Source organism: Lutjanus erythropterus, chromosome 20, assembly GCF_056507025.1.
Source record: "Lutjanus erythropterus isolate fLutEry1 chromosome 20, fLutEry1.hap2, whole genome shotgun sequence".
NCBI lineage: Eukaryota > Metazoa > Chordata > Actinopteri > Lutjaniformes > Lutjanidae > Lutjanus > Lutjanus erythropterus.
The window spans coordinates 15,858,477-15,883,492 of record NC_139336.1 but is presented as its reverse complement, the minus strand read 5'-3'; the positions used below and the strand labels follow the sequence as shown (position 1 = coordinate 15,883,492).

At 38.9% G+C, this 25,016-nt stretch overlaps 1 protein-coding gene across 1 annotated transcript in view; it reads left to right on the top strand.

Moving 5' to 3' along the window:
• The window catches only part of pnpla7a (patatin-like phospholipase domain containing 7a), a 28,917-nt gene extending 4,617 nt beyond the window's left edge, over positions 1–24,300 (top strand). The window contains exons 9-36 of the mRNA XM_084746015.1: positions 614–694; positions 1,299–1,427; positions 1,637–1,717; positions 3,060–3,189; positions 3,313–3,384; positions 3,543–3,619; positions 3,732–3,887; positions 4,122–4,199; positions 5,097–5,302; positions 6,303–6,434; positions 6,592–6,715; positions 7,890–8,003; positions 8,631–8,697; positions 8,785–8,934; positions 9,442–9,505; positions 9,729–9,897; positions 13,280–13,462; positions 13,657–13,775; positions 13,925–14,081; positions 15,242–15,358; positions 15,487–15,556; positions 16,472–16,588; positions 16,749–16,897; positions 17,039–17,191; positions 17,417–17,536; positions 20,818–20,902; positions 21,264–21,379; positions 23,507–24,300. Of these exons, the coding sequence (XP_084602141.1) occupies positions 614–694; positions 1,299–1,427; positions 1,637–1,717; positions 3,060–3,189; positions 3,313–3,384; positions 3,543–3,619; positions 3,732–3,887; positions 4,122–4,199; positions 5,097–5,302; positions 6,303–6,434; positions 6,592–6,715; positions 7,890–8,003; positions 8,631–8,697; positions 8,785–8,934; positions 9,442–9,505; positions 9,729–9,897; positions 13,280–13,462; positions 13,657–13,775; positions 13,925–14,081; positions 15,242–15,358; positions 15,487–15,556; positions 16,472–16,588; positions 16,749–16,897; positions 17,039–17,191; positions 17,417–17,536; positions 20,818–20,902; positions 21,264–21,379; positions 23,507–23,644 (3,354 nt within the window). The 3' untranslated portion in view covers positions 23,645–24,300. The remainder of the gene's footprint in view (positions 1–613; positions 695–1,298; positions 1,428–1,636; positions 1,718–3,059; positions 3,190–3,312; positions 3,385–3,542; positions 3,620–3,731; positions 3,888–4,121; positions 4,200–5,096; positions 5,303–6,302; positions 6,435–6,591; positions 6,716–7,889; positions 8,004–8,630; positions 8,698–8,784; positions 8,935–9,441; positions 9,506–9,728; positions 9,898–13,279; positions 13,463–13,656; positions 13,776–13,924; positions 14,082–15,241; positions 15,359–15,486; positions 15,557–16,471; positions 16,589–16,748; positions 16,898–17,038; positions 17,192–17,416; positions 17,537–20,817; positions 20,903–21,263; positions 21,380–23,506) is intronic.
• Positions 24,301–25,016: the final 716 nt, after the last annotated feature.

Below are 25,016 nucleotides of genomic sequence, written 5' to 3'. Positions count from 1 at the left end.
TCAGTTGACCCAGATTTTCCTGCCAAGCCTTACATTTCATACATGTGCATATTCTGCCAATAAGTCCCCATAAAGCTTCTACAGTGGTCCTTTAAATTTGTATCTGCAAGACTCTGAGAGTGAGGAACAGGCAGACATGTGTTTAATATTAAGACATAACTAACAAACATGACACCTGTGATGGGCTTTTTGATACATGCTGTTAAATTTGGGACATGTCATCAGTGATGGTGTCTCAGATCATTAACGCTTGTGAAATTTCATCTTAATGAAGTGTGAAGCAAGGACATATGAACACTTAACTCAGTGTAATGGCTGTTTCAATGTCCTCCTCCGTTCCTATGTACCTGGCTCATGAAAAAATGTGAACAGAAGAGGGCAGCATAACAACATATATCTAAATCCAATCTGCTGTTAAAGAACACAAGAAGCAGAGGAAGAATTACGGCTCCTCACACATTTTTCTGTATTTAAATGTATTTTGCTGTGGGTTTCTTTGAATACATACAAATCCTATGTCATCCTATGCAGTAGTGTCCTGTATGTGGCTTCACCGTGAATGAAGACTCTGCTGTTGGTCCTTTATTGTATTCATGTTTTCCTGTGTTTTTAGGATGGTACTGAACCAGTGGTGAAAGATGTGCTCCCAGGGGACAGCGTCCACAGCCTGCTCAGTATTCTGGACATCATCACTGTGAGCTCCTTATTTCTTCTCTGTCTGTACATCAGACTAACTTCTCTCCTCTTTTGTCCTTTGATCCATTTGTGTCTCAGTCCTCCGTCTCCTCCCCTTTGTTTTATGTATTTCCACTTATGCTTCTCTAAATTCGAAATAATTATTTTTGTACTTCCTGTTCTGCTCAGTTTGTTTCTCCATTATGTTTATATCCTCGTGTGTCAAGTGCTGAATTTAGGTGTTTGGTCCAGAACAATACGACACGCTCTGTTTTGTTTCCACTTTCTATGCTGTAATACTCTTATTTTGTTTTTCCATTCAGGTGAAACATCTTTACTTGAACTTAAACTACTATCTTTTGGGTTCTCCTGATCGCCAGGAATATGTCCACATCATATATAAAAACTTATTTTATACACACTCATATAGCTATTGTTTATATATTTTACAGATTGTAACACTAACTTATTAGTTCAAACACTGAAAAATACTCTTAGTCCAATTAATTATTCCATGGACAGTTTTAAGAAGGTAGTTATCAGCACTGAAGTCAAAGGTGTTTATGAGGTTTTGCCCCCTCTGTCTTTGCTAAATTCTTTTCTAACTGTTTTGTCTTTGACAGGGTTATCCAGCTCCATATAAGACTGTACTGGCACGGGCTGCAACCCGCTCCACTATCTTACGTTTACCTGCATCAGCCTTTGAGTCTGTGTTTAAGAAATACCCAGAAACACTTGTTCGTGTCATTCAGGTAACACATTGTTTATCAGTAATTATACAGCATGTTGTGTTCCAGTGTCTGGAAAACATCATTATAATATAAAACAATCATTTTGATCTAATTTGGGTGTAACTACAATCTGATGTATAATATGTTCTGCTCTGTTTACCTCAGTGTTTGATTTTATGTGTGTGTGTGTGTGTGTGTGTGTGTGTGTGTGTGTGTGTGTGTGTGTGCAGATAATCATGGTGCGCCTCCAAAGAGTCACCTTCTTGGCGTTACATAACTATCTGGGCCTAACAACGGAGCTCTTCAATCCGGTAGGAGGGAAATTAATTAGTGCATACATATTTGTGTGTATACACACACAGTCATGCCGAGAGGCCCTCATTGAATACCAATGCAGCACTGGTTGTATTTGTACACAAACAAGCACAGAAAGGCACATACACACTCTGTCTCACACAAGCTAATTTCACACAACATTAAGCACAGTATCATAACTCGGTCCTTCAGAAGGCTCATGGAAAATGAATAAAAATGATTACAACCCCTCTGCAGAAAACAGGGAGGGCAGTAACCTTTAACCCTGGCTTGCCTGTGACTTTATCATAACTAAAAATACTCCTCAGTTTTGTCTTTTTTTGGAGACAATATGTGAAAATCTGTTCACTTTTCCAAATTCTGTAGGCTTAAATTGATTTTTTTTTATTATTGTAGTCATACATACAATACTGGATATTATACTGCTTTTTTATTATTTTTTTTTAGAAATTTGTAATTTGCCTAGAAGCAGTGAAGATCTGAAACAGATTGTTGTTATATGAAGAACATGAATCAGTAGTTACTGACAGTACATTGTTGCATCATCCTCAGTTTGGACAAGCAGCAGGAGTACCAGTGTAGGAAGCTAAGCAACGTACTACTGTGGACAGAGTCAGCAGCAAAACATATTTCAGCTGCCTAAAATAAGAAGCACCCACCCGCCTGTCATACCCCCTCTCTTCACCCCATTTCCTGTCAGCTCTTCAGCTGTCCTATCGTAATAAAGGCAAAAAAGCCCAAAAATATAATTTTAACAAAAAAAACCAAAACAATCAATGTCAGTTTAAGGGTATGTACAGTTTTTGGGCTGAACAATTTCCTGTCCTGGCCCGCACGTCATATTCTACAACCTAAAGAAAATATCGTTGTTTTTTTTACAGATCCCCTGAAAAATCACACTGTAAACATTTAATATATTTTCTAATGGAAAAAATCATAATCAAATGTCCATGGCGATGTCAGTCAAAATAATTGCAATAAAATGGTTTTTGCTCAACCCTATGATATTTTGGAATATTTTCACTGCTTTATCTTGCTGCTAGACAGCATTTTCTGATGGGAAACCCAGAAAATTCGTAGCGCTACGTGTGTCGTAAGTTGTATGTTTAAGATACAACTTACGATGCACATAGTGCTACGAAGGCTCTGGGAAAGGGGCCCAGTACACTTATGCAACCCCACTTCAAATAATCCAAACTATCCCTTTAATGTGTTAATTTTGCTGTGCTTCAAATCTATAATGAATAAAATATTTTATGGTCACTTAAAATGCTATGGTTGTCCCGGCTAACTGAAATGTGGACTGTTAACTGATTCATTTTGTGATCTAATTGACAGGAGAGTCAGGCGGTGCCCTTGTCCAATATAAACAGTGTAATGGGAGAGGTGAATTCTGGGAAGACTACTCGGCGTTTGCACTTCCAGGATGAGTTACCCACTGGGACCACAGAGAGCCCCACTGAGACAGGTCACACACAAACACATACACACACCACACAAGTCTAAACATGGTCTCCACACACATATACTGTACAATTGTTCTCTGTGTTGAGACTGATCCAATGCTGGCGCTTCACCTTACAATAAACAGATGGTGTAAAGGACAGCCCTTCAAACAGCACCAGGAAGCAACGATCCATCTCGATGCCCACCGACTGCGCAGGTGGGTCTTGGACATAAGCGTTCACCAAATGGCATATGTCTGTATTAATTTCCTGAACAGACTTATCACACTCACTGATCTGAAAGCAAGGACATACACACATAGAGACAGACACGTAGCCAAACTCATAATCCTCCTCCTCCTCCTTTGTCCTGCAGGTAATGACCTGAACATGGCTTGTGAACGAGCTCGAGTCACTATAGATGATGCTCCACCCAGTCCTGTCAATTATAAAGTAAGACTCTCCTGCTGTGTTCTCTCTTTACACTGAATCAGAGCTTGAGCTGTGTAGATGCAACACCATCTCTCAGCTCTCATTAGTCTCTTTCTTATGTCTGTTTTTGCAGTCCAGTCTGAAGAAGAGTGTGACCATGCAGCACACACCGTCTGAAGTGTTTCACTACACAGACAGCGGGGGGCAGTCTGATGCCATCCACCTTAACAAGAGCAGCACAATCCTCCAGGCTGCTAAGAGAGACCTGCTTGGAATTATCCAGCTGCAGGTGAGAGGTTGATCACAGAAAATTAACATCAGCTGGTTTAAATATTTTAGAGGTTACATCATTTTTTAAAAACAAATACTAATTTTAGATGCATATTTTACAATGTGACTCATTTAATGGGGAATTTATGATCCTTGCTTTTGGATAGTGTATGGTGGCAGGTCTGATGCATAAGGAGAGCTCAGTGTTCTTGTATTTTTTGGTTTGATATTTTTTTGTTATTTTCCATTGCAGGACCCCAGTCTACTGGAGGGCAGAGTGACCCTCCATCAAGTCAAAGCTGGTTCTGTGGTGGCTCGGCAGGGAGACCAGGTCAGAACAACTTACAAAGCAACTTCTTTTCTGTATAGTGACACCGAAGATTAAATGGTGGGGTTTCTCCATTTTCACTCTTTTCACCCATGGAGGGGTGTAGAGGGTGGGTGAGCATGACCAGGTTGACTGGAAGGGGCCTTGTGTTATTTATGTGTGAAACTCGTTATGTGGGGGCTTCCATTAACAAGACCACCTTGAAGGGATAGTTTGGATTATTTGAAGATGGATTGTATGTATTATCCATAGTCAGTGCATTAGCTACAGTAGATGGCAGTTGACATGCCCCCAGTTTGGAGAATCACAGAGGAGTACCACCATGGAATCTGAGCAATGTACTGCTCATGGTCAGTAGCAAAATGTATTTAGCCACCTAAACCACCACTATGCAAGCCTAATATCATTTTCTGTCACTTAACCAGTCTGCTTAGGCAAAAGGAGTAATTTCACCTGACAGACAGTCTACCATTGCTTTGATCAGTTAGTTTGCTTGTATTATTGTGTGACTTTGGTGAATTTGAACCAACTGTGTAAAAACAAGACAGTCACACAATAACACACACAAACTATTAGATCGAGGCAAACATTTTTGATCTGTTAAATGCTTAACAGCAATTAATCTTAACAGCAATTAATCAAACAATTATTAATCATTAACATCCCTAAACAGCAGTTGAACTTTTTACCTACTGTTTTAAATAAATGCATACAATTTTTAAGAAGTAAATTTATAACATATCAATAATGAATTAATACTGTTATAATTATCATGAAATAAATTTTTTGAGTAATTTTTTATTTGACAACCAATCAGCACACCTGAATCTTGGCATTTACCCTCAGACTGTCAGCTGTTATTTGTGCCCTTCTCTTCTCTCTGTCTTCTCTGTGCTTTAGGAGGTGAGCATCCAGTTTGTGATTTCTGGCCTCCTCCATGTTTACCAGCGCATGATTGATCGCGAAGAAGAGACTCGTCTGTTTGTGACGCACCCCGGAGAGCTTGTTGGTCAACTTGCTGTCCTGACGGGAGAGCCCCTCATATTCACTGTTCGAGCCCAGCGAGATTGCAGCTTCCTCTCCATTTCAAAAACCCACTTCTATGAGTCAGTCACATAGACACACCTGCACACACCCACCAAAGTAGAAATATAGACTTAGGACTTGTGGTCTATTTAGTACTGCCTTACAAAGACAGAGAGCAATAACTAAAGATACAGTGAGGTTTGAAGGCTAGCCAGACTGAAAAATGGATATGCAAATTGTAAAACTTTGATTGTATGCTGATTTTTAATATTTGCCAAAGCCCTTATGTAAAATCTGAAAACATTTAGATGATTTGGTTTTCTTGTCTGTTGTTATTAGAATCTAGTTTAATAAATGGATCCTGAGGATTTAACTAATCTTTAACTAGCAGTAGTGCAGTCACTGCTGTTTGATTTTTACTTTTGTTTTCTAGTTCTTGTGAATTTTTATCTCCACTATTGAGGTTATACTTTTGGTTCTGTGTTTGTCTGGTTGTCTGCAGGATTACAGAAAATCTACTGACCCGATTTTTTATGATACTTGATAAAAGGATGTAGCATGAGCCAAGGAAGAACCCATTCAATTTTGGACCAGATCCATATCATGGCGCGGATACACAAATTATTTTTCACTTTTGTTAACTTTATGAGATAAATGGTAGAGTAAATGTCATTCATCTTAAAATCCAATAGATGGTAGTAAAGTTCAGTAGTGACAAAACATACCCAACTGTAGCAATACGATAACTCCATATCACAATATTCACAGGTACCAGTAATCCTCTTGGGTAGCCTTCTTAATGTTGCCACAATTATAAGAAATCTGAGACATATTAACTGTACTACAAGGGGTTTTTAACTGGTTTTGAAAGAGTTTTGACGTTGTAGTTTGTGACCTTCAAGTTGATGCTGTTTTTGACCCCACAAAAATGACACATTTCTATGGTAAGATGTCCAAAAGTCTGGTCTTAATTTAGTTTTGACCAAATATGTAGTTACTGTCCTTCTGTTTTGACTTTGTAGGGCAGTGTGGACTGTAGACTTTTACATCCTTTTTCTGTTGATTTTTGTTATGCCTCAGGATAATGCGTGTGGAGCCAAAGGTCGTGCTGAATGTGGCTCACACAGTCGTGCGGAGGATGTCGTCTTTTGTCCGACAGATAGACTTTGCCCTCGACTGGATGGCCGTGGAAGCTGGCAGAGCAGTCTACAGGTATTCTACCAATATCCTTGTATATCTTATGTAAAATGGCCCTCAGGAAACAAGGTTAACTTTACTGCACTATGTTCTTAAATTTGCTTTTTGTTGACAAGCTTATTTGCATATTAGCAGTGAATTGAAATTGAAAAATTATCTGTATATTTTTCAGGCAGGGAGAGAAATCTGACAGTACTTTCATAGTGCTGAGTGGTCGACTGCGTTCTGTAATCATGAAGGAGGATGGCAAGAAGGAGCTGATAGGAGAGTACGGACGCGGTGACCTAATTGGAGTGGTAAGGACCGTGATGGTGAGGGGGAAGACAGATGGTAGATAGTAGGTGAATAACTACGAATGTGTGACTGTGTTAAGCTTTTTTTCCCACTTCTAGTATCCTTATAAATATTAATGACTGCATATCAGGATAAACAGTTCTGAATTTATGGAACATTTGCAGATTTAAATATGCATGAGGAAAATAGTTTGTTAACAGTAGTTAATCATCACATTCACAGCATATTCACTGTCATTATGTACTGCTGACAAAACAGTGGCTGCCAGTATGCATGACCATGAGATTGCTATCACTGCCAGAAAATAAAAACAACCAAGTACATCTTATGAATATTTTAGGGGAAAATGAACTAAATATTAGCTGCAAGCCAGCTGAAACTGAATTTAAATAAAAATAATCAAGATAACACTTAATCTTTATTATTTTTATGTACTGTACTTGTACCCAAAAAGGAAAAACAAAACTCAGACAATTAAACTCATATATTTAAGCCTGAAATGTGATAATTTACATATACAAATACTACATCATGAAAAAAAACACTTTGTCTCAGTCACACAAGAAATTTATATTCAGTACCTGTTAAGATATCCATCACATTCCTATACATGCATTTACCAAGAATATAAAACATGTTAACACACGTTTTATGATGTTGTCCTTCAACATCTAAAAATGGATACTGATGTCAGACTGTATGTTCATTTTGATAAACTATGTAAAGTCACTTTGTTACACTTCACCCACTTTCCCATTGGCTGGTGTGGCTGTTCCCTGCCACGATGCTTCTAATAATACCTGGGCTGATGAATGCTATGGTTACTGTTACCTGGAAGAGAGAAGCTGTCACTGCAGAGTCTGTGACAGTGGAAGTTAGATCAGTATGGCTAACATTCAGAGGCACGTTGAGCGCCTGCATTGACGTCACCTTTAGGTGATGAGATGGAGACCTTATTTATAGCTCTTTTTCTTTTTTTTTTTTCTTTTTTTCTAACTTTAAGTTAACTCTGAAAATCTTTGAAGTAACTGTACAAGGCTAAACAGTCATGGACTTGTATTAAAACTGATTTTAGAACTGCAGTTACATACACAAATGTTTATGTAAAGTCTCTGTAAATTGAAGTGAAGATTCTGGCCGAGTAAACAATATGACATGTCCTTGGTTCCTCTGTAGGTTGAAGCCCTGACCCATCAGAACAGAGCCACCACAGTGCACGCTGTACGAGACTCTGAGCTGGCCAAGTTGCCAGAGGGAGCTCTCAGCTCCATCAAGAGGAAGTTCCCACAGGTAGGGTGAACCTTAATTGTTAAATTCAATTCCAGCTGATGTCAAGACACAATTCATTTTTTGTGGATAGGGCAAATGTGTGTAGTGATTTCCAAAAGGCCAGTTTTGAAAATGGAAGGAACTGACTGAATCTAACCCCTCTCCAATGAGCATTTGAATAATTGATCATCAACTGGACAGTAATGTGGGTAAAGGGGTCCCAAAAGTAGTCAAATTTTTTCTTTTGATTTTGACTGTAAAAACAAGATTAATTTACCAATCAGTTCAATTTTGAAGGTCCAGTGTGTACGATTTGGAGGGATTTATTGGCAAAACATGGCAGAAAAAGAATATAATATACATGTTTTCAGTTGTTTTACAGAGTGCATGGGTCGTTCTCCATGCAGTCCATCATGTTGAACCACCAAACACTGACTCTAGAGAGGACCTCTTATTTTTCGCGAGTTTCACAGCCACCGTAATTTTTCCTACACGGCTTGAAAGAGATGCTGAGGTGCACTGAGTGAAATCTACAAGCTCATCGCTAGATGTTACTAAATCCTACACACTGGTCCTTTAAATTAAGCATTACAATGTACACGGTGTCTGTCTGATGACTAACAGAGTCACTTCTAAAATTCCTCTCAGGTTGTCACCAGGTTGATTCACCTACTAGGACAGAAGATCCTCCAGCAGGTCAACGGTCCTCTGACAGGTGTGTGCGTCTCCCTGCTGCCAAGGAGTCTCAGTGCCACTGTTGTTTTGTTTTTTGTCTAAACTTACTATGTACACCTGTCTCCAGCTCGCAGTTTGGCCCTGCACACCCCCGGAAGTAAGTGGGATGCAGGGAACCCAGCCTCCAACCTCTCCACTGTGACAGTCCTGCCTGTATCAGAAGAGGTACCTCTCACTGCCTTCACCCTGGAGCTGCAGCATGCACTCATTGCAATAGGTAAGAAAAAAATACACATGTGAGTACATGTTCACTTCACGTCATGTTCACATGTATCTAGCCATCCTACTGCTCCTGCTATTTCTACTGCTCGTTTGACTTGAAAAAAAAAATCTGATGTGATTTCTAGAATGACCAAGGAGACTACACTGAGAGTATTTACAAGTTGCATAACCAGACAAATGGACTGCAGGGTTTCCATGGGTCCTTACAAAGTCAAATGCAATAACCAGAATTTTAGGCCTTAAAATGTCTTAAATACAATTTTGTCCAGTCTTAAAAACATGATTGAATTATAAAGTTATCATTACTTTTATAAAGTTGCATCAACTTCAGTCTCACTTTAAATTGTCTTCTGTCAAAATAATCACATTTTTTAACCATATTGTACAACCCTATATAAAAGCAATGAAGACATATATTAAAAAAGTCTTTAAATTGTAAATTTTACTTGTTTACACCTGTAAAAACCATGTGACTATAACTGCCATAACATTTCACGTACAGGTCCTACTCTTTTGCTGACCAGTGATATTATCAAACAGCGACTTGGAGCTGCAGCTCTAGACAGGTATGTTTTGCAGCTGCCTGAAATTTTCAGTAATATCTCAACACCAGCTTTTCCTGTCATACTACCAGTTATTTAAAAATTTTTTTCTCTGGGCTTGATGTCTTTCTAAATCACTCATTAAATTCAGTTCAAGTATGCTTTCTTGGCACAACAGGAAAAATGGATCTACTGTGTGCTGCCAGCACAATGCCGCCTGTCATTAATGGACTCCTTTCCTCTTCAGTGTCCATGAGTACCGTCTGTCCAGCTGGCTGGGCCAACAGGAAGACATCCATCGCATAGTTCTTTACCAGACGGACTACACACTGACCCCGTGGACACAGCGGTGCATCCGTCAGGCTGACTGCATCATTATCGTTGGACTAGGAGAGCAGGACCCTGCCGTTGGGGAGGTGAGGTGTTAGGGGTGGGTTAGAATCAGTGGCAAAGTAACCATGGGTTTAAGAATCCTTTTTATATAGATTTAGGGCTGCTTAACTTTTAATTTGTATATAATTTGTTTTATCAAACATGTATAGAATAATGAGTAATGGTCATCATTTTTTTTTAATCCAAGGGGATGTCTTCATATTGCTTGTGCAAAACTCAAATACATTATTTTAACTCAGTTTACCATTATATAAAACAGAGGAAAGCAGAGAATGTTTGGGATTTTCTTGTGATAAATTATTTAAACCTGCAAAACTGATTTTTTTTTTTTTTTTTTGGCCACTTGGGGGCAGCAAAAACAACTTGTAAACACAATACTGACATACAGTTTGCTAAAATTACAAAGATGGTGGAAAACTGCTTCCTATTCATCATGCAGTTACGAAGACTCAGTCATTTTGAGTTGCATTCTGGCCACATTATGAATATTAGTATAATAAATTTTAATGTAGTTTTTTATAGCATTTTTTGGTCTCCACCAACTCCTGAGGTGAAGGTGTGTCTTTTTAGCTCCTAAAAGCTCCGCTGTGTTCACAAGCTAGTTGTTAACCCTGTCTGCCATTTGGTGCTGAGCAGGTAGTGTACAGGGTTTTTTTTTTTTAGAATTCTTTCTCTGAAAACAGCTGCTTGCTGAGGCTGAAAACAACACCATGAGAGCAAAGAGTAAACCAAAACACTTTTGTGTGAGATGGACAGCTAAAAATGTTCTGAAACTCACTATAAAAGTCTGTAATGCTGGGTCGAACTCCAGATTTAGGTGATAGTTCTCGAGTGACCCCTTTAACTTGTAGTATGATGGGGAACGGCATCAAAATGGGCACCAGAATGAATAGCCTTCTAAACTAGGTGCACAAATTGAAAAAAATACCAGTTCTTACACAGTTTTGCTTTGATTTAATTTCATTCCCTAAAACTGTTTGGGACTGTAGTTCTTAGCCAATATTGCTAAAATTAAAGTAACTAGAAGAGTGCACTCAGTAGAGTACAGATCCCCTCCAGGCAACAGACGGTAAAGCACCTACTGCAGAGCCACCACAACTGCCAGATACAGCCAGCAGAGATTTGCTCAGTTCACCCAACATTAAAATGACCTCCACATACATTGTCTAGAGGTGAAACGAGTTCAGACTGAAGCAGTTGTTGATCAATTGTGGCCCCATTAGACAGTTAAAAAGAGTGAGAATTCAGCTGTCAGTGGTCGTATAAAACAGACCAGTAAAATAAATAGAATTACTACCTCACAGTTGTATGACTCTGCCAACCAGTCAAGTTGCAGTTTACACACGTCTGTCCAGACTCGTATAATGTACGCAGTGAAGACTTAAAAGGAATTTAATATGGAACCTACTGCTCTTTTGAATTGTAACTTTGAAATAATTTAATAAAAGACATTAAGTGTATTTCTGGCAAAATAGAATTTCTCACTACACGTGATTCCAGTGAATAATTTCCAGTGAGAAACGTGATGTCTGCACTTAGAGACTATTTTTTTATATAGCAGTACAGAGGACTGATAGAGAGCTGAGCATTATGATGTCACAGTGAAGTTGACCTTTGACCTTTTGGACATAAACTGTCATCACTGCATCATTTTATCATATTAGACATTTGTGTGTAATTTTGTTATAATTAGTGAATGAATTCTCTAGTTGTAGTCAAATATTTGTTTAGTGAGGTCATCATTACCTTTGACCAGCAAAATCTAATCAGTTCTTCCTTGATTCCAAGTAGTCATTTGTGTCAAGTTTTAAGAAAGTTTAATTTTAATCATTTTAATACCACAGTGGAGCTCTACAGCACAGAAGAATAAACTATATCAGGCTTTGGATACATAGACAATAATTGTTAGTAGGATCAATTCATTGTTGGTTTTGATCTTTTCATGGAATTTGTTGATTGTAATAGAAATATAAAACAACACCGGAGTTATCCTTTAACTAGTCCCAAACCGCATCGTCTGTACATGTTATTGTCAATTTATGTTCACAGCACTAGATGTATGTTGTTGTCTGGAATTTAAAACCTCAGCCTCTTTGTTAAGGTTGTTCTGATATAGTAACCAGTAGTGGAACATGCCTCTGACACTGCCTAAAATGTGCAACTGGATATCGACATGTATGCAAGTCTATTCACCAAAATAACACGTCATGTATTAGCCCTGGGACCCTGCCACTTCTCAGCTGTGTCTCATACTGGAGGAGAGAAATGCCAGCTTTATTTCAGCATCGGGCCACATTTACAGTGGCCAGCTTGTGGTAAGCAGAAGGTCTCTGGAGTCTGGAAAAAGTGTTATCGAAACCTCTCTACCTCTTGCAAAGCTGGAGCTGAATAAACACATTTGTGGCTTAATGGCCTGTGTTACAGCTGACCTGATAGGATTGAACTATTAGGAGTTTTTTCTCCAGAGAAATCATCACACCAATTATTATTAACTGAGCTCTTGTTCAGTCTGCAAGTGTGTCACCAGGCAAAGAGTCTGATTTGATATTAAGGTCCGTGCTGATCATTATGCTCTTGAATCATGGTTTCACCCAGGGGTTTAACCAACTTAATGGTCATACAGGTTGCGAAAGGTTTGTACTTGACCCTTGGGCATACAAGAGAAATGAGCAAAGGGGTGGATGGATGTTGTGAATGAGAGGCAGGGTGGGAGGGAAAGGAAGTGCTCGTCTAAGCTGATGAGGAAAGGTAATTGCCTTCAAAAGGAAAAATGGGTGCAGAGAAAAGTAAGGAATGTATTCCCATTTAACAGGAGATGGTGGAAGAAATGGATCGATATTTGCTCTGGCTTTGAATGAGTCATAGCTCTGGGTTGATTTTATCTTTCAGGGCACACTCATAGACACCATCTCACCTTGCACGAACACTAAACCTTTAACAGAGGGCCTGTTGGCTGGGTGGCACATCTGACCTTCCTCTCAGACTATTAAGCCTTTTTTTTTTGTAAGACTGCTAATTTAGGAGCACCATAATAAAACTGCTTCAGCTGGGAAATTGCACTTTAAAAAATGTGAAAATAAATGAAAATGTAATTAAAAATTCATCTCTCAAATAACCTTTTCATTCTGCTATTATTGCTCAGCCCGCTCCACAAAATTCTCAAATATAACTGTAATATTAGTGTGGCTCTTCACATATAATGATATTTTTCAAAATCAGAAATTATTCCCAAACATGAGATTGCAGTCACATACCTGTACACGTGCCTGGTGTAGTCTCCTCTAGTCACAAGTTTGCAGTATTTTTCTGGGCTAGCACTCAAAATTCTGTGCACAGGAGCCACTGTGAAGAAAGAGCACATTCTAAAATGTTCAAAAACATCTGTGCTTGATGCCTTCCCTCTAGCTGGAGCGTATGTTAGAAGGAAGTGCTGTGCGTGCCCAGAAGCAGCTGGTGCTGTTGCACAGAGAAGACGGCCCCCCGCCCAAAGGAACCGTGGACTGGCTCAACATGCGAAGCTGGATCTCCAGACACCTCCACCTCTCTTGTCCCCGGAGGGTCTTCTCTAAGAGGAGCCAGCCCAAACTGGTAGGGATGGAAAATATGACTTAAGTGTCGTTTTATTTGAATTTCTTATCTGCAGATCAAAGCAGTTTCCCTTGGCCCCTTCTGGATGTTCCCCTCTTAGCCTCTCATTTAGTATTTTCTCATAATCTTTTATTTCTCATCTGTTCTTTATCCTCTCTACTTTTATTGTAGTCATTTTTTCCTTTCTGTTGCAGTTGGAGCTGTATCAACGTGTGTTCGAGAAGCCAGCAGACCGACACTCAGACTTCTCCCGCTTGGCTCGAGTCCTCACGGGCAATGCTATTGCCCTCATCCTGGGCGGAGGAGGGGCCAGGTAAAGCCAACCCAGTGTCTCTCTTTCCTATTCTAAAATTTCGCACCATACTATACTGTAATCTAGGACATTAGCATTTATATACATTAAAAAATATAGCATTTTTATAGTTAAACTTTCCATGTTTATTTCTCCACCCTCCTGTTCAGGGGCTGTTCCCAGGTGGGGATAATGCGGGCTCTCTGTGAAGCTGGCATCCCAGTGGACCTTATTGGTGGCACGTCTATTGGTTCCCTGATGGGGGCGCTATATGCTGAAGACCGCAGCTACAGCCGCATGAAAATGAGGGCCAAAGAATGGGCAATGGTATGAATCAAAACAACACCACTAATCTTGCAATAAAACCAAGTGTATGAGCCAATAATATTTTGATCAGCTTTATATTTAGGGTTTTTCTGATACTGAGACAAGTATTGAGAGAAATCTTGCTTCAGTTCGAGACAACGTACTGTATGTGGAGGTTGTGTTGCTGTTGGTGGAACTTTGAGGAGCGCTTAAAGGGCCTCAGATTTCTGAAATTAATCCTTTACCTTACCTTTGGTAACGTTTTAGGTGATTTATTAACTGTAATAATATTACAGAAATATTGGAATTATATTACTTTGTTACTGCTGAAAGTAATGTATTACTGTAACATGTTATTTTTGAAAAGCATTACACACGACACTGACTAGAATTAGGCTAAATAATTGTGGCAAACTGTTTAAGTGAGATCATTTAGTTGAAATACATTATTCTGTTTTGTGGAAGAGAAGCTTCCAGTTCAACAGCTCCTCCACAGAGGAATATTTTCAGGCAGTTTCAATTTTCCGCTTGCCAATCTGTCCTTGTGAAGGTGACTCTCTCTAACAGCACTTTCTTTTTTAGATTTGAATGCAGTTTAGACTTCTGTTCTACTTTTGATTTAATTAACCATGCTGTGCTGACTAACCATCAAAAGTAATGGGTTGGTATTGCACATACAGGCCTGGATGGTTTGCACAGAGCTTTTTAGTTGTAATATGAAATTCATCCTTATGTTTTTAATACTGTCCACCATGACGGCTAATGTGAGATACCTGCTCAATCTGCAGGCTGAGCATGTGTTATGATTCGTGTGTCCAGCCCCTCCTCCTCCTCCTCTGGCTCTGTCCTTGGTTCTGAACCTTCCATCTAGAAGCAGCTGGCTGGGTTGCTGCTCCTTCATATCGAATTAAAAGAACCCACTGTTGTAGTAAAACATTTGTCCTTAGCAAAGTCAGACAAGGAAAGTCAGACCAGGACAGTCTTGATGCTTTTTTATGAGAAGTTAATTTTTCGAATTACCAAGAAAAGCATGTTTACAGGACCAGGTGGAAGGGAAAAAAAAAGATAAAACTTTTAATTTTGAGGGATTAATGCAGCATTGTACTACAGAAAATGGCTCCTTTCCCTCTACACAACTGTAAGAGCCATTTGACCTCTCTTTTCCCTGGCTTCCTGTGCAGGAAATGACTTCAGTATTCAAGAAAGTTCTGGATTTGACGTACCCAGTCACCTCCATGTTCTCTGGTGCTGCCTTCAACTCCAGCATCAGCAATGTTTTCAAAAGCAAACAGATCGAGGTGGGTGAGATGATGATACTGAACTCCTCAGAGAATATGAACCTAAGAAGAGAGCACATAAATGACAGTCAGTAGCAGATAGACATCCAGATCCAGAAATATGATGATGTAACCTTTTGTGTATATAGGACCTTTGGATCCCATATTTCAATATCACAACTGACATCACTGCCTCGGCCATGAGAGTACACACTGATGGTAAGTTCCTTTTTTATTTTAAGGAGTTTGTTGTTGGCTTTAAGTGCTTGGATTTTGGATAGAGAGCTTGAAACTGCTGTAGATTGTAATTGCATCATTTTTATAATGAATTGTCACCTGACTGACTAGTTCATTTTTTCGATAAAAAAGTCAGATATTGACAAATATTGAGGTTATATCAGATGCCAAGTCTAAACTACAGACTTAAAACATTAATCTTTGTTGTGTTATCCTTTTATTTGTCACCCTTCTGTAGAATGCCATAACAAAACATTTTTGTTTGTTCATGGCACAATAACATCTGATTTAATATGATAAAAGGTGTGAAAAAATTATTTTGAGTATATGTATAAATGTGCAATTTACCACAGATGTAGGGTGCTGGAAAAGCTTGAAAATCCTTGAAAAGTGCTTTAATTTTACTTTGAAAAAGGTGTAGGTACCCTGACTGTAATTTATAGAGATCTTAGTTTGATCATTGATTAAGAACCCTTCATTATCTTCTACCCTAAAAATAAAATTCGACTCAGAAGGCACTCCTTAAGACAAAATGCTCTCAAAACAGGCACCCCTGGCCTAATTAATGGTCACATAATTCTGTGGGTGGACTACAGACAGAGAAAAGCAGCTGCAGCAGAGCCAAAGTAGCTCAATTTTTTTTATTAATTTATTTGATCAGCAGTTAAGTTTTAAAAAAGAATATTTCTGATTATTGTAAGAGCTGTTGAATATCAGAGACAATAATCAACCAGGCCAATAACCAGTTCTGCTATTGCTGCCCTCATCAGTGGACTGACCCTTTCATTAGTGTCACTGGTGAGTTTAATTTCCTGCTGGTGCAGGTTGGTTGGTTGCAGTTAAATACTTGGTGTTTAATAGGCATAAAACTAATGAGCATCTTCTTTGCTGTTTGAGGTTCTCTGTGGCGTTATGTCCGTGCCAGCATGTCTCTGTCTGGGTATCTGCCTCCTCTCTGTGACCCCAAAGACGGACATCTGCTGATGGATGGAGGCTACATCAACAACCTGCCAGGTTTTTTACACTCACTCTTCAGTTTAAATACTTGGCACTCTTCCTCTCAGTGCCACGGTCATGTAATTTTTTACTACTTTCCTATCTCTGTCCGATTATCTCACAAAGAGATCTTCCTCTCCTGTCCCACCTTTGTCTCTGTTTCCTCCTCTTCTCTCAGCTGATGTGGCCCGCTCCATGGGGGCCAAAGTGGTGATAGCTATTGACGTGGGCAGCCGGGATGAAACCAACCTCACTAATTACGGCGACTCGCTCTCAGGCTGGTGGCTGCTATGGAAACGCCTCAACCCCCTAGCAGAGAAAGTAAAGGTAATGGATTGATTAAAAATAAAGACACAACAGACTGTGCGAGGATGTGTAAAAGTAAGTAGTTCTATGAATAACAATGAGGATATTTTTGTAGGTGTTTTTCAGTGATGCATATGTTCTTTTCTACACTCGTGGTCGCAGGTTCTGAACATGGCAGAGATTCAGACTCGGCTGGCCTATGTATGCTGCGTCAGGCAGCTGGAGTCTGTGAAGAACAGTGAGTACTGCGAGTACATCAGGCCTCCAATCGACAGATACCGGACGCTGGAGTTTGGCAAGTTTGATGAGATTGCTGTAAGTTTGAGAAAGGTCTTATTGTCCTGTGATTCTGGTTTTGTTAACTTTTTGTTTAACATTCTTCATGATTTATTATAAAAACAACAAATATCAAACAAATCCCTATCAAGTATTCTGAATTCATTTAGATTTTACAGATACTGGTGCACCTTTGAATGATTTTTCCCATCAGTAGAGAAAATGTTATTGATCTGTGTGCGTTTGTATGTTTGTGTAATATAGGACGTGGGATACCAGCATGGAAAGACTGTGTTTGACGTTTGGAGTCGCAGTGGAGTGGTGGAGAAAATGTTGAAAGACAGACACCAGGAGGAGTTCCACAACACCCAATGCAAGAACAATGTAAGGATGGAGGGAGAGAAAGACATTCGGGAATGCTAAAAGGGTAACTTCTGTATTTTTCAACTAGGACCCTTTTCCTACGCTTTTGTGTTCAAGTGACCAATGGGGACAACAATTTTTGCAATTGGTCAAGTAGTGAGATGGAGCACTACAAATGGCCACTTGGAGGCAATTTTGCTCTGTCAAAGTATGTCCACAAAAAGTGCTTGTTTTGCCACTGACAGGCTGAGATTGTTACTCCCAGTGTCGGACACTAATATGGAAAATAAAGAGCAAGATCCTCTTTGTTTATCCAGAAGTAGTCATTTTATTTGCTCTCGCCAAACCCATCATAAAAGACACTTTATTCAAACTCAACAGAAACAAAATAAAACTCATCAAAACCGCCTTGGTTCATCTTTCCAATGTTCCAACAATCACCAACTCTAGAAAATTTTCATGTCTGTCTTAGTGAATTAAGGTTTTTTTTTTCCAAGGAAATCAGTTGATGATCATTGGAGCAGTAGAAGTTATCAAATTTGATGGGTGTTTTTTATGATGATAAAGGGATTTCCTCTATAAATATTTTTGTATTACTTGTTAACAAAATGGTCTATCAGACACATAACAGTGTAAGCTTGTCTGTGGCAAAAACAAGAAGTTGTATTTGGACAGGGCATTGCAGCTTGTTTTGCAGATGATTGGCCTCAGCGGTCTCAATACTCGACCAGTTTCAAAATGTTTTGTCCCAAGTACTCACTTAGACACAAAAACATGGGGAAAAGGGTCCAGGTTGATATGAAATACTTATGTTACCATTTAAAACAGCATAAAATTCTATAGGAATAAAAATAACACCCCATGAACATTGAAATCTATACTGATGACATCAATTATAAGTTGTACACATTTCTAGGCAACAAATGAACCTCATTAAAATCATCATATCATCAGTAATACTTGCCTACATTAATACAACCAACGTGGAGAAACTGTGTTCACATAATCAACGCAATAGCAAATGTAAATCTGCTACAGAGTCAATATAGCCGTCAAACATATTCTGGGAAAATAATCATTACCTAACTGAAAGAAAGTGGAGATGAAGTAAAGGCTAAGTGTGTGCTGTTGTTTCCAAACTTATACTCTCAATTATATTATATTAAATTGATGAGCTTACTTTAAAAATCCTAAAGTTATCCAAAAACAACAATTTTCACATCACATTTCACTCTTGAGTTTGGTCATTATATCTGTCATCTTATGTTGTTGTATGCATGTTTAATCAACTACATGGGTACACTATATTGCTTACATTTTCTCTCATTGTTAATGTCTCTACAATATATCTTCTCTGTCAGCTGCACTTCCTCTTCAACCACCTCACGTTTCAGGCCTTGGGCTACACTGCTGTTAAAAGTCATAGCATTAAAACTATGCACCAGTCTGCTCTAGAGTACAGAGAAACAGATTTGCCGAGCCCCAGATTTGTCCCCCAGCCATGTCAAAGAAAGATAAAGGACCAACTAAATAGGGGAGGAGAGAGAATGATGAAGAAAAATGAGATATTTATCCCCAGTCTGAGCAACAACATTAGGAGGATGAAGGGAAAAATATCAGGGTAGATACTGAAAGGTGTTGCTACTATAGCCCCAGAGCAAAAAATTAACAAACAAACAGATTTGACACTGTAAGGCTTTAATTCATAGTTCAGATTATTCACAACAGGGTTGTATGAGGTACTCATCCATAGTCAGTGTATTAACTATAGTAGATGGTGGTCTGCACGCCCGTTTGGAGAATGAGCAGGAGTACTGCTGTAGGAAGCTCAGCAAGTTGGCAACAAAATGTATTTTAGCTACCTAAAAAAATCAATATCAGTTTAAGTGTATGTTATATTCAGAATATTTTCAGTGCTTTACTTTACTGTCAGACAGCTTTTTCCCCATGGAAAAACACACTTATATAAGTCAAATATCACAACCTGACTCCTTTGAGAAAAACATTCATTTTACCTTGCAGAACATGGGAGTTGCTCGTCTACTGCTGCCTCATCTGATCTCTCCCTTAAGACAGTCTTATAAATAAATCAAATTTAGGCTGTTAATGAGTGTGTTTCTATTTTCAGGTGCTACTGTAAGGTGCAACTCTCCAGGGAAATAATGCATCTTTCCCCATGATGGAATCTACTTCTGTGTTTAGTAGTGTCACACAAAGAAAAGGAGAGACAGAGAGTGCATAGATTTTAAAACAAAAGGAAGAAATCCATTCTGATAAAATTAATTCTAAATTGTACACATTTCTATGCAAAAATGTTACATCCTCATTGAAAATTACCCTAGATTCCTCAGGACTCTCAATATACGCTCAATAAGTAGCTCCATAGTAAATCTCAAAATCTCTCTAAAACATTTATTGTTAGTAAAACAAGAGATAAAAAAAGATTAAAAAAACCCCATCTAGTTAGTGATCAATAAATGGTTAAATGTGTGTCAATGAAGATCCAAAACAGACAATATCTACTGCTGAGGCTATAGCCTTATTTGCCCCTAACCAGAATCTGTACAACCTATAAGGACATTAAAGAGAGTGTAGGAGTGTAGAGTGAAGGAGCTGTTAATCTGTGAATGTTGTGTGGACAGATTTTGTGTTTCTTCGTTCCCTTTTCACAATACAGCAGGTTAAAGGCGGAATTCAGCTGCACAATAAAGCTGCAATGATTAATTGATTAGTTGTCAACTATTAAATTAATCTCCAAATATTTGGATAGTCAGTAAATAGTTTTGATTCTTTTTTTTTTAATTCTCTGATTTCAGCTTCTCAAATGTGAATATTTTCTGGTTTCATTTTTCCTCTATGACAGTAAACTGAATATCTTTGGATTGTTGACCAGAAACAAAACAAGACATTTGAGGACTTCATCTAGGCCTTTTTGGGAAACGCTGATCAACATTTTTTCACCATTTTCTGACATTTTATAGACAAGCTAACCATCAGCTAAACAGTCAATGGATAACAAAAATAATCACCTTACTCTGTTGCTTAAAAGGACACAAAACAATTAAATCCAAACCAACTCCTTTCTCCTCAGCAAAATTGCTGCTTTCACCAGTGTTTGGAAGAAGGAATACATTATATATTCCAACAGACAAGGTTTTGACATCTGGCAGCTGGTGTAGTTTGAGCACGATTGGTTAGTTAGCTTGTACCAACAGATTAAAATGGTCTCTACCCAGACTCAGTCTATTATGAAAATTTTTTTAAATATATAATGTGTGTATATATGCATATGTGTCTTTCAGGTGGTAACGTGTCCCAATGCCTCCTTCACTGATCTGGCAGAAATTGTGTCCCGCATCGAGCCCGTCAAACCTGCTCTGGTGGATGGTAAACTACCGACACACACTTCAACACTTTTCGATTTGAACATGCTTACAGAAAGTAGAATATGTGAAAATTCCACGTATGCAGTCAAACAGAATTAGTAAGTGCAATCTAATACAGCAACCCATGTTTTTCTCAGATGCCTCCATCCTCCTCAGTCTTCCTCTTCTTTCTATTTAAAACATATTTGTCAACCATCACTCATCAAACTGCCCTCTTTGACTTCTCACAATGTCTCACGGTGATTCACTCACCTGCACACCCACTTTCACTTGTCACCTCTTCTACACATCACAAATTCCAACTTATTCACCCACAGTGTGCTTCTTTCTTTCCTGTCCTCCACTCCCCCTCCCTCCATCAGAGGAGTCAGACTACCACACTGACTACGAAGAGGAGGCACTGGAGAGTGCTCTCTCCGATATGGAGCTATACAATCGCTATGGAGAGCACACTGAAGGGGAAGAGACTGCGGACACGGTGTGAACCACTAGCTATGAGGACATTATGAGGTTTGTGGCATACCGCCACACTGCAATTATTTCTTTACTTTTTATTTTCACTCTTGCCGGGCACAATCACTTTTTCTTACAGCTCCACCTTTGGAAAGTCATAGGTGACTTGTTGGCCATTGTACAAAAAGAGATTTCAGTTCATCCTGGGGCCAGGCCAATTCATGCTTTAAAAGTGATCAATAACACCATAAAATGTATTCTAAGATTAATTGGATGGTACTGCAGGGCAAGCTAATTAAACTAAAGTGATATGTTTAGGTTCTAGTTAAGAGCCAAGGCCTGAGAAAGTTGTAGGGCTGTGGCTTCCGAGTCGAAAATAAGGGGATTTTCTGTAGTTAAGCCAAGACTCAGTTAAGCCTTAAATAATGTTTTCCCAATCAGACAAAAAGTAGTGATCGTATATTACAGTCCATAAAAGATTCACGTCTTCAGGAATCACAGGGTTTCTTTTGTCTTTTCTCGCAGTGTCATGTCTTAGAACAAAAAAAGGATTGAACCTGCAAAACTAAACTTAGTTTTGTATTTTATGGCCTAAATTAGTTCACCTTCTCTTTGCCTGAGAAAAATGTCAGTGGTTCCTAAAAAATCTTATATGTATATGGTCAATTAAAGGGACAGTTTGGATTATATGAATTGAGGATGTATGAGGTATTTACTCAGAGTCTGTGTATTACCTACGGTTGATGGAGGTTGGTAACCCCCAGTTTGGAGAAATGGAGTGGAGTATCAGCACGGAAACTAAGCAATGAACTGCTGTGGACAGGTTCAGCAGTTAGCCACTTAAAACAGGTCCACCTAAAACAGTAAATATCTTTTTAACCTGATAATTCCACTGGGCACGGCACATCTGCGCCACAGTTTTGACCCATCTTCCACACAGCTGCATGTCCCACTAGCAGCATTTCAGAAGTGGAGCGTTTTGCCCGCCTGATTATTTTTACTTGCTCAGAATTTGTTGATTTGGTCCTTGTTCCTAGATTTTTGTGCTTCTCCCATCGATAGGAGGCTACATGATTAATAGTTTCTTTTTTGTCTGTTTTTAATCATCACAAGTCTGCACAGGTTTGTTGTGTTGAAAATTGACCAGATTCTTGTAGGTTTTCTATGTCTGCTCTGTGCAGATTGACACGGCATCTGTCAAAAATACACTGTGTGCGTATTTAAAACAGCACAGCCGCTCCTCTGATGTGCTGCAGCATTGCTGGTGGAATCACAAGCACTGTGTAGAATGGCAGCGTGTACTATATATGGAATATTTTCACAGCTGTACTTTGGCTTATGTAATGACAGTTTCCCATCAGTAAAGGTGATCTGACAGCAACTATATATATATATATATATATCTCTCACTCAACCAGACTACTTTGACAAAAACGTAATTTTGTCTCACATAACATAGGAGTTGCCGGTCTATGGCTGCCTCAAGCTGTTTGTTTGTTTTATTGTTGAGAGCAATATTTGGAATATAGTGGCCGATTCCTGTTGCAAAAGGCTGTCTGATGACAAGGTAAAATAGTGAAAATATTCAAAATATAGGGTGCACTGATACTGATTTTCTTTTTTAGGTGGGCCTTGTTTTTGGTGTCTAAAATACATTTTGCCACCCACAGTGCTCACCCTGTCCACAATAGTACATTTCATGGCTTCCTACACAGGTACTCCTGCTGCTTTTCTAAACTGGGGCGTGTTGACCACCATCCTCTGTAGGTTATACACTGATTATCATAAAGTACCGCAAACAACCCCCATTCGAAAAATCCAAAATATCCCTTTACGATATCGTGATCAGTTGTCAAAAGAGGCACAAAGGTCAAGTGACACTGGTACAGAGCGTCTCTCAGCCTGACTCAAAGTAAAGCTGTGTTAGTATGATTTAAAATTGAGCTTTATAAAAAAAACAGAAAGGGAACTAAATCAAATTGTCAAATTGGTCATGTATCACAGTAGTTATTTCATTTAGTGGGAGTGTATTATGCATTTCAAACCATTATTTCTTCATAATTTGATTAGATGCGTAGAATATTATTCTGATGAAATGTAATTTGAACTTCTCATCTCCTCACTGATAAATAAATGTGCTTACAATTCTCAGGATGAAGAGCTGGAAGGGAGACACACATGCCGCATTACCTCACCCACCAGCAGCCACCCTCAGTGCCCCATCGTCTCTGAGAGTTTGCTGGACATGCCGTCAAACCAAGAGGTCCCTTCCAAACAGTCCATTACATGAAGACAGATCTAATGAACTCTGCCCCAAACAGGTTATCACTATTTAACCTGCCTGTCTTTACTTTCCAGTCTGTCCCACATGACTCAAAACCTGTCCCCTGCCCCTGAGACTGTCAGCATGACAGTGATTACCATTTTGCCCTCCGTAACCTGGCCTCCATAGCTGCGTGGCTGACATAACAAATGGACAGTCGCTGAAAAAGAAAAACTGAATACAGGCAGCCATTAATATCACATTTACTCAGCTGCAAATCCTATGCATTCCTATTATACAAGAGCAGCTGTAAGTCTCATCATTTCTCATATTGAGATGACCAAATTTCTTTCTGTAGCTTTACATGAATTACACCAGAGCAGTGGAGGATAGAAGGCAGGAGATACTATTTCCATGAAATATTTATTACGTGAACCCAAGTGAAAACTAGAAATCTTGGTTGATTACACTCACAAGACTGATTTGAGGTGGTTAAAGAGTAATTTCACCTTAATCACAATGTAACTTTTATGTTCACTTCTGTCTTCATATGCAGATAGTTTGGTTATGTTTTTTTTCATGTTTTGACATCTCCGTCTGAGATTTCTGCCACACACTGAATGGAAAGATTATATTAGAAAATATGTAAAGTAAAAAACATGTCCAAAGATGATTAAAGAGATGCCCTTTTCAAATTTGGCTATTTAACACTTCTTCAGGACACTGAAAATACTTCAAAAGAAAGAGTCCAAGAAGGCAAATTCACTCTTTGGTTGACCTGCTGACAGCTCCTGTCCACAGCAATGTCATACATAGAGAGAAGTTTTCTTTAAAGGAATCACAAACCAAAATGTTGTTTATCTCGTTTGTCAGTAACCAGCAGCACAGAACAAACGGTGGACAGTTTTCACTGGGACTGATTCCTCAGTAGAAACTGTTGACAGAGAGGTCTGTGTCCTCAGTACTTGCGACACTGTTTTTGAATTGGTAGTTTTTAGCAATAGTTTAAGCAAGTGACAGACTGATTAATTAGTCCAGTTGTCTGGCATTTTGAAATGATCGGCATCAGCCGATGTCTGCCCTCTCAAGGCTGATAAACAAAAAATGTCAGCAGACACATCTGCTGGCAGCTTTAATGCTGCAGACGCGATATGTCAGCGCTCCCAGGAGTATTGGAAGAGTGGTAGTTTTGAGCCTTGTGCCATAATTGTACTATATAACTAACTTACTAAAATTTCATTGGTCATAATCGTCTTTTCCAAATGTTAATATGTTTCTCTCATCCTAAATGACAACAAATCTAATCTAAAACCATTACTGGCTCGTGTTTAATATGTAATGTTTTAAGTATAGAAAATTGCAGTTGAATTAAAAAATTCCGTCTAAAACAACATGTTAC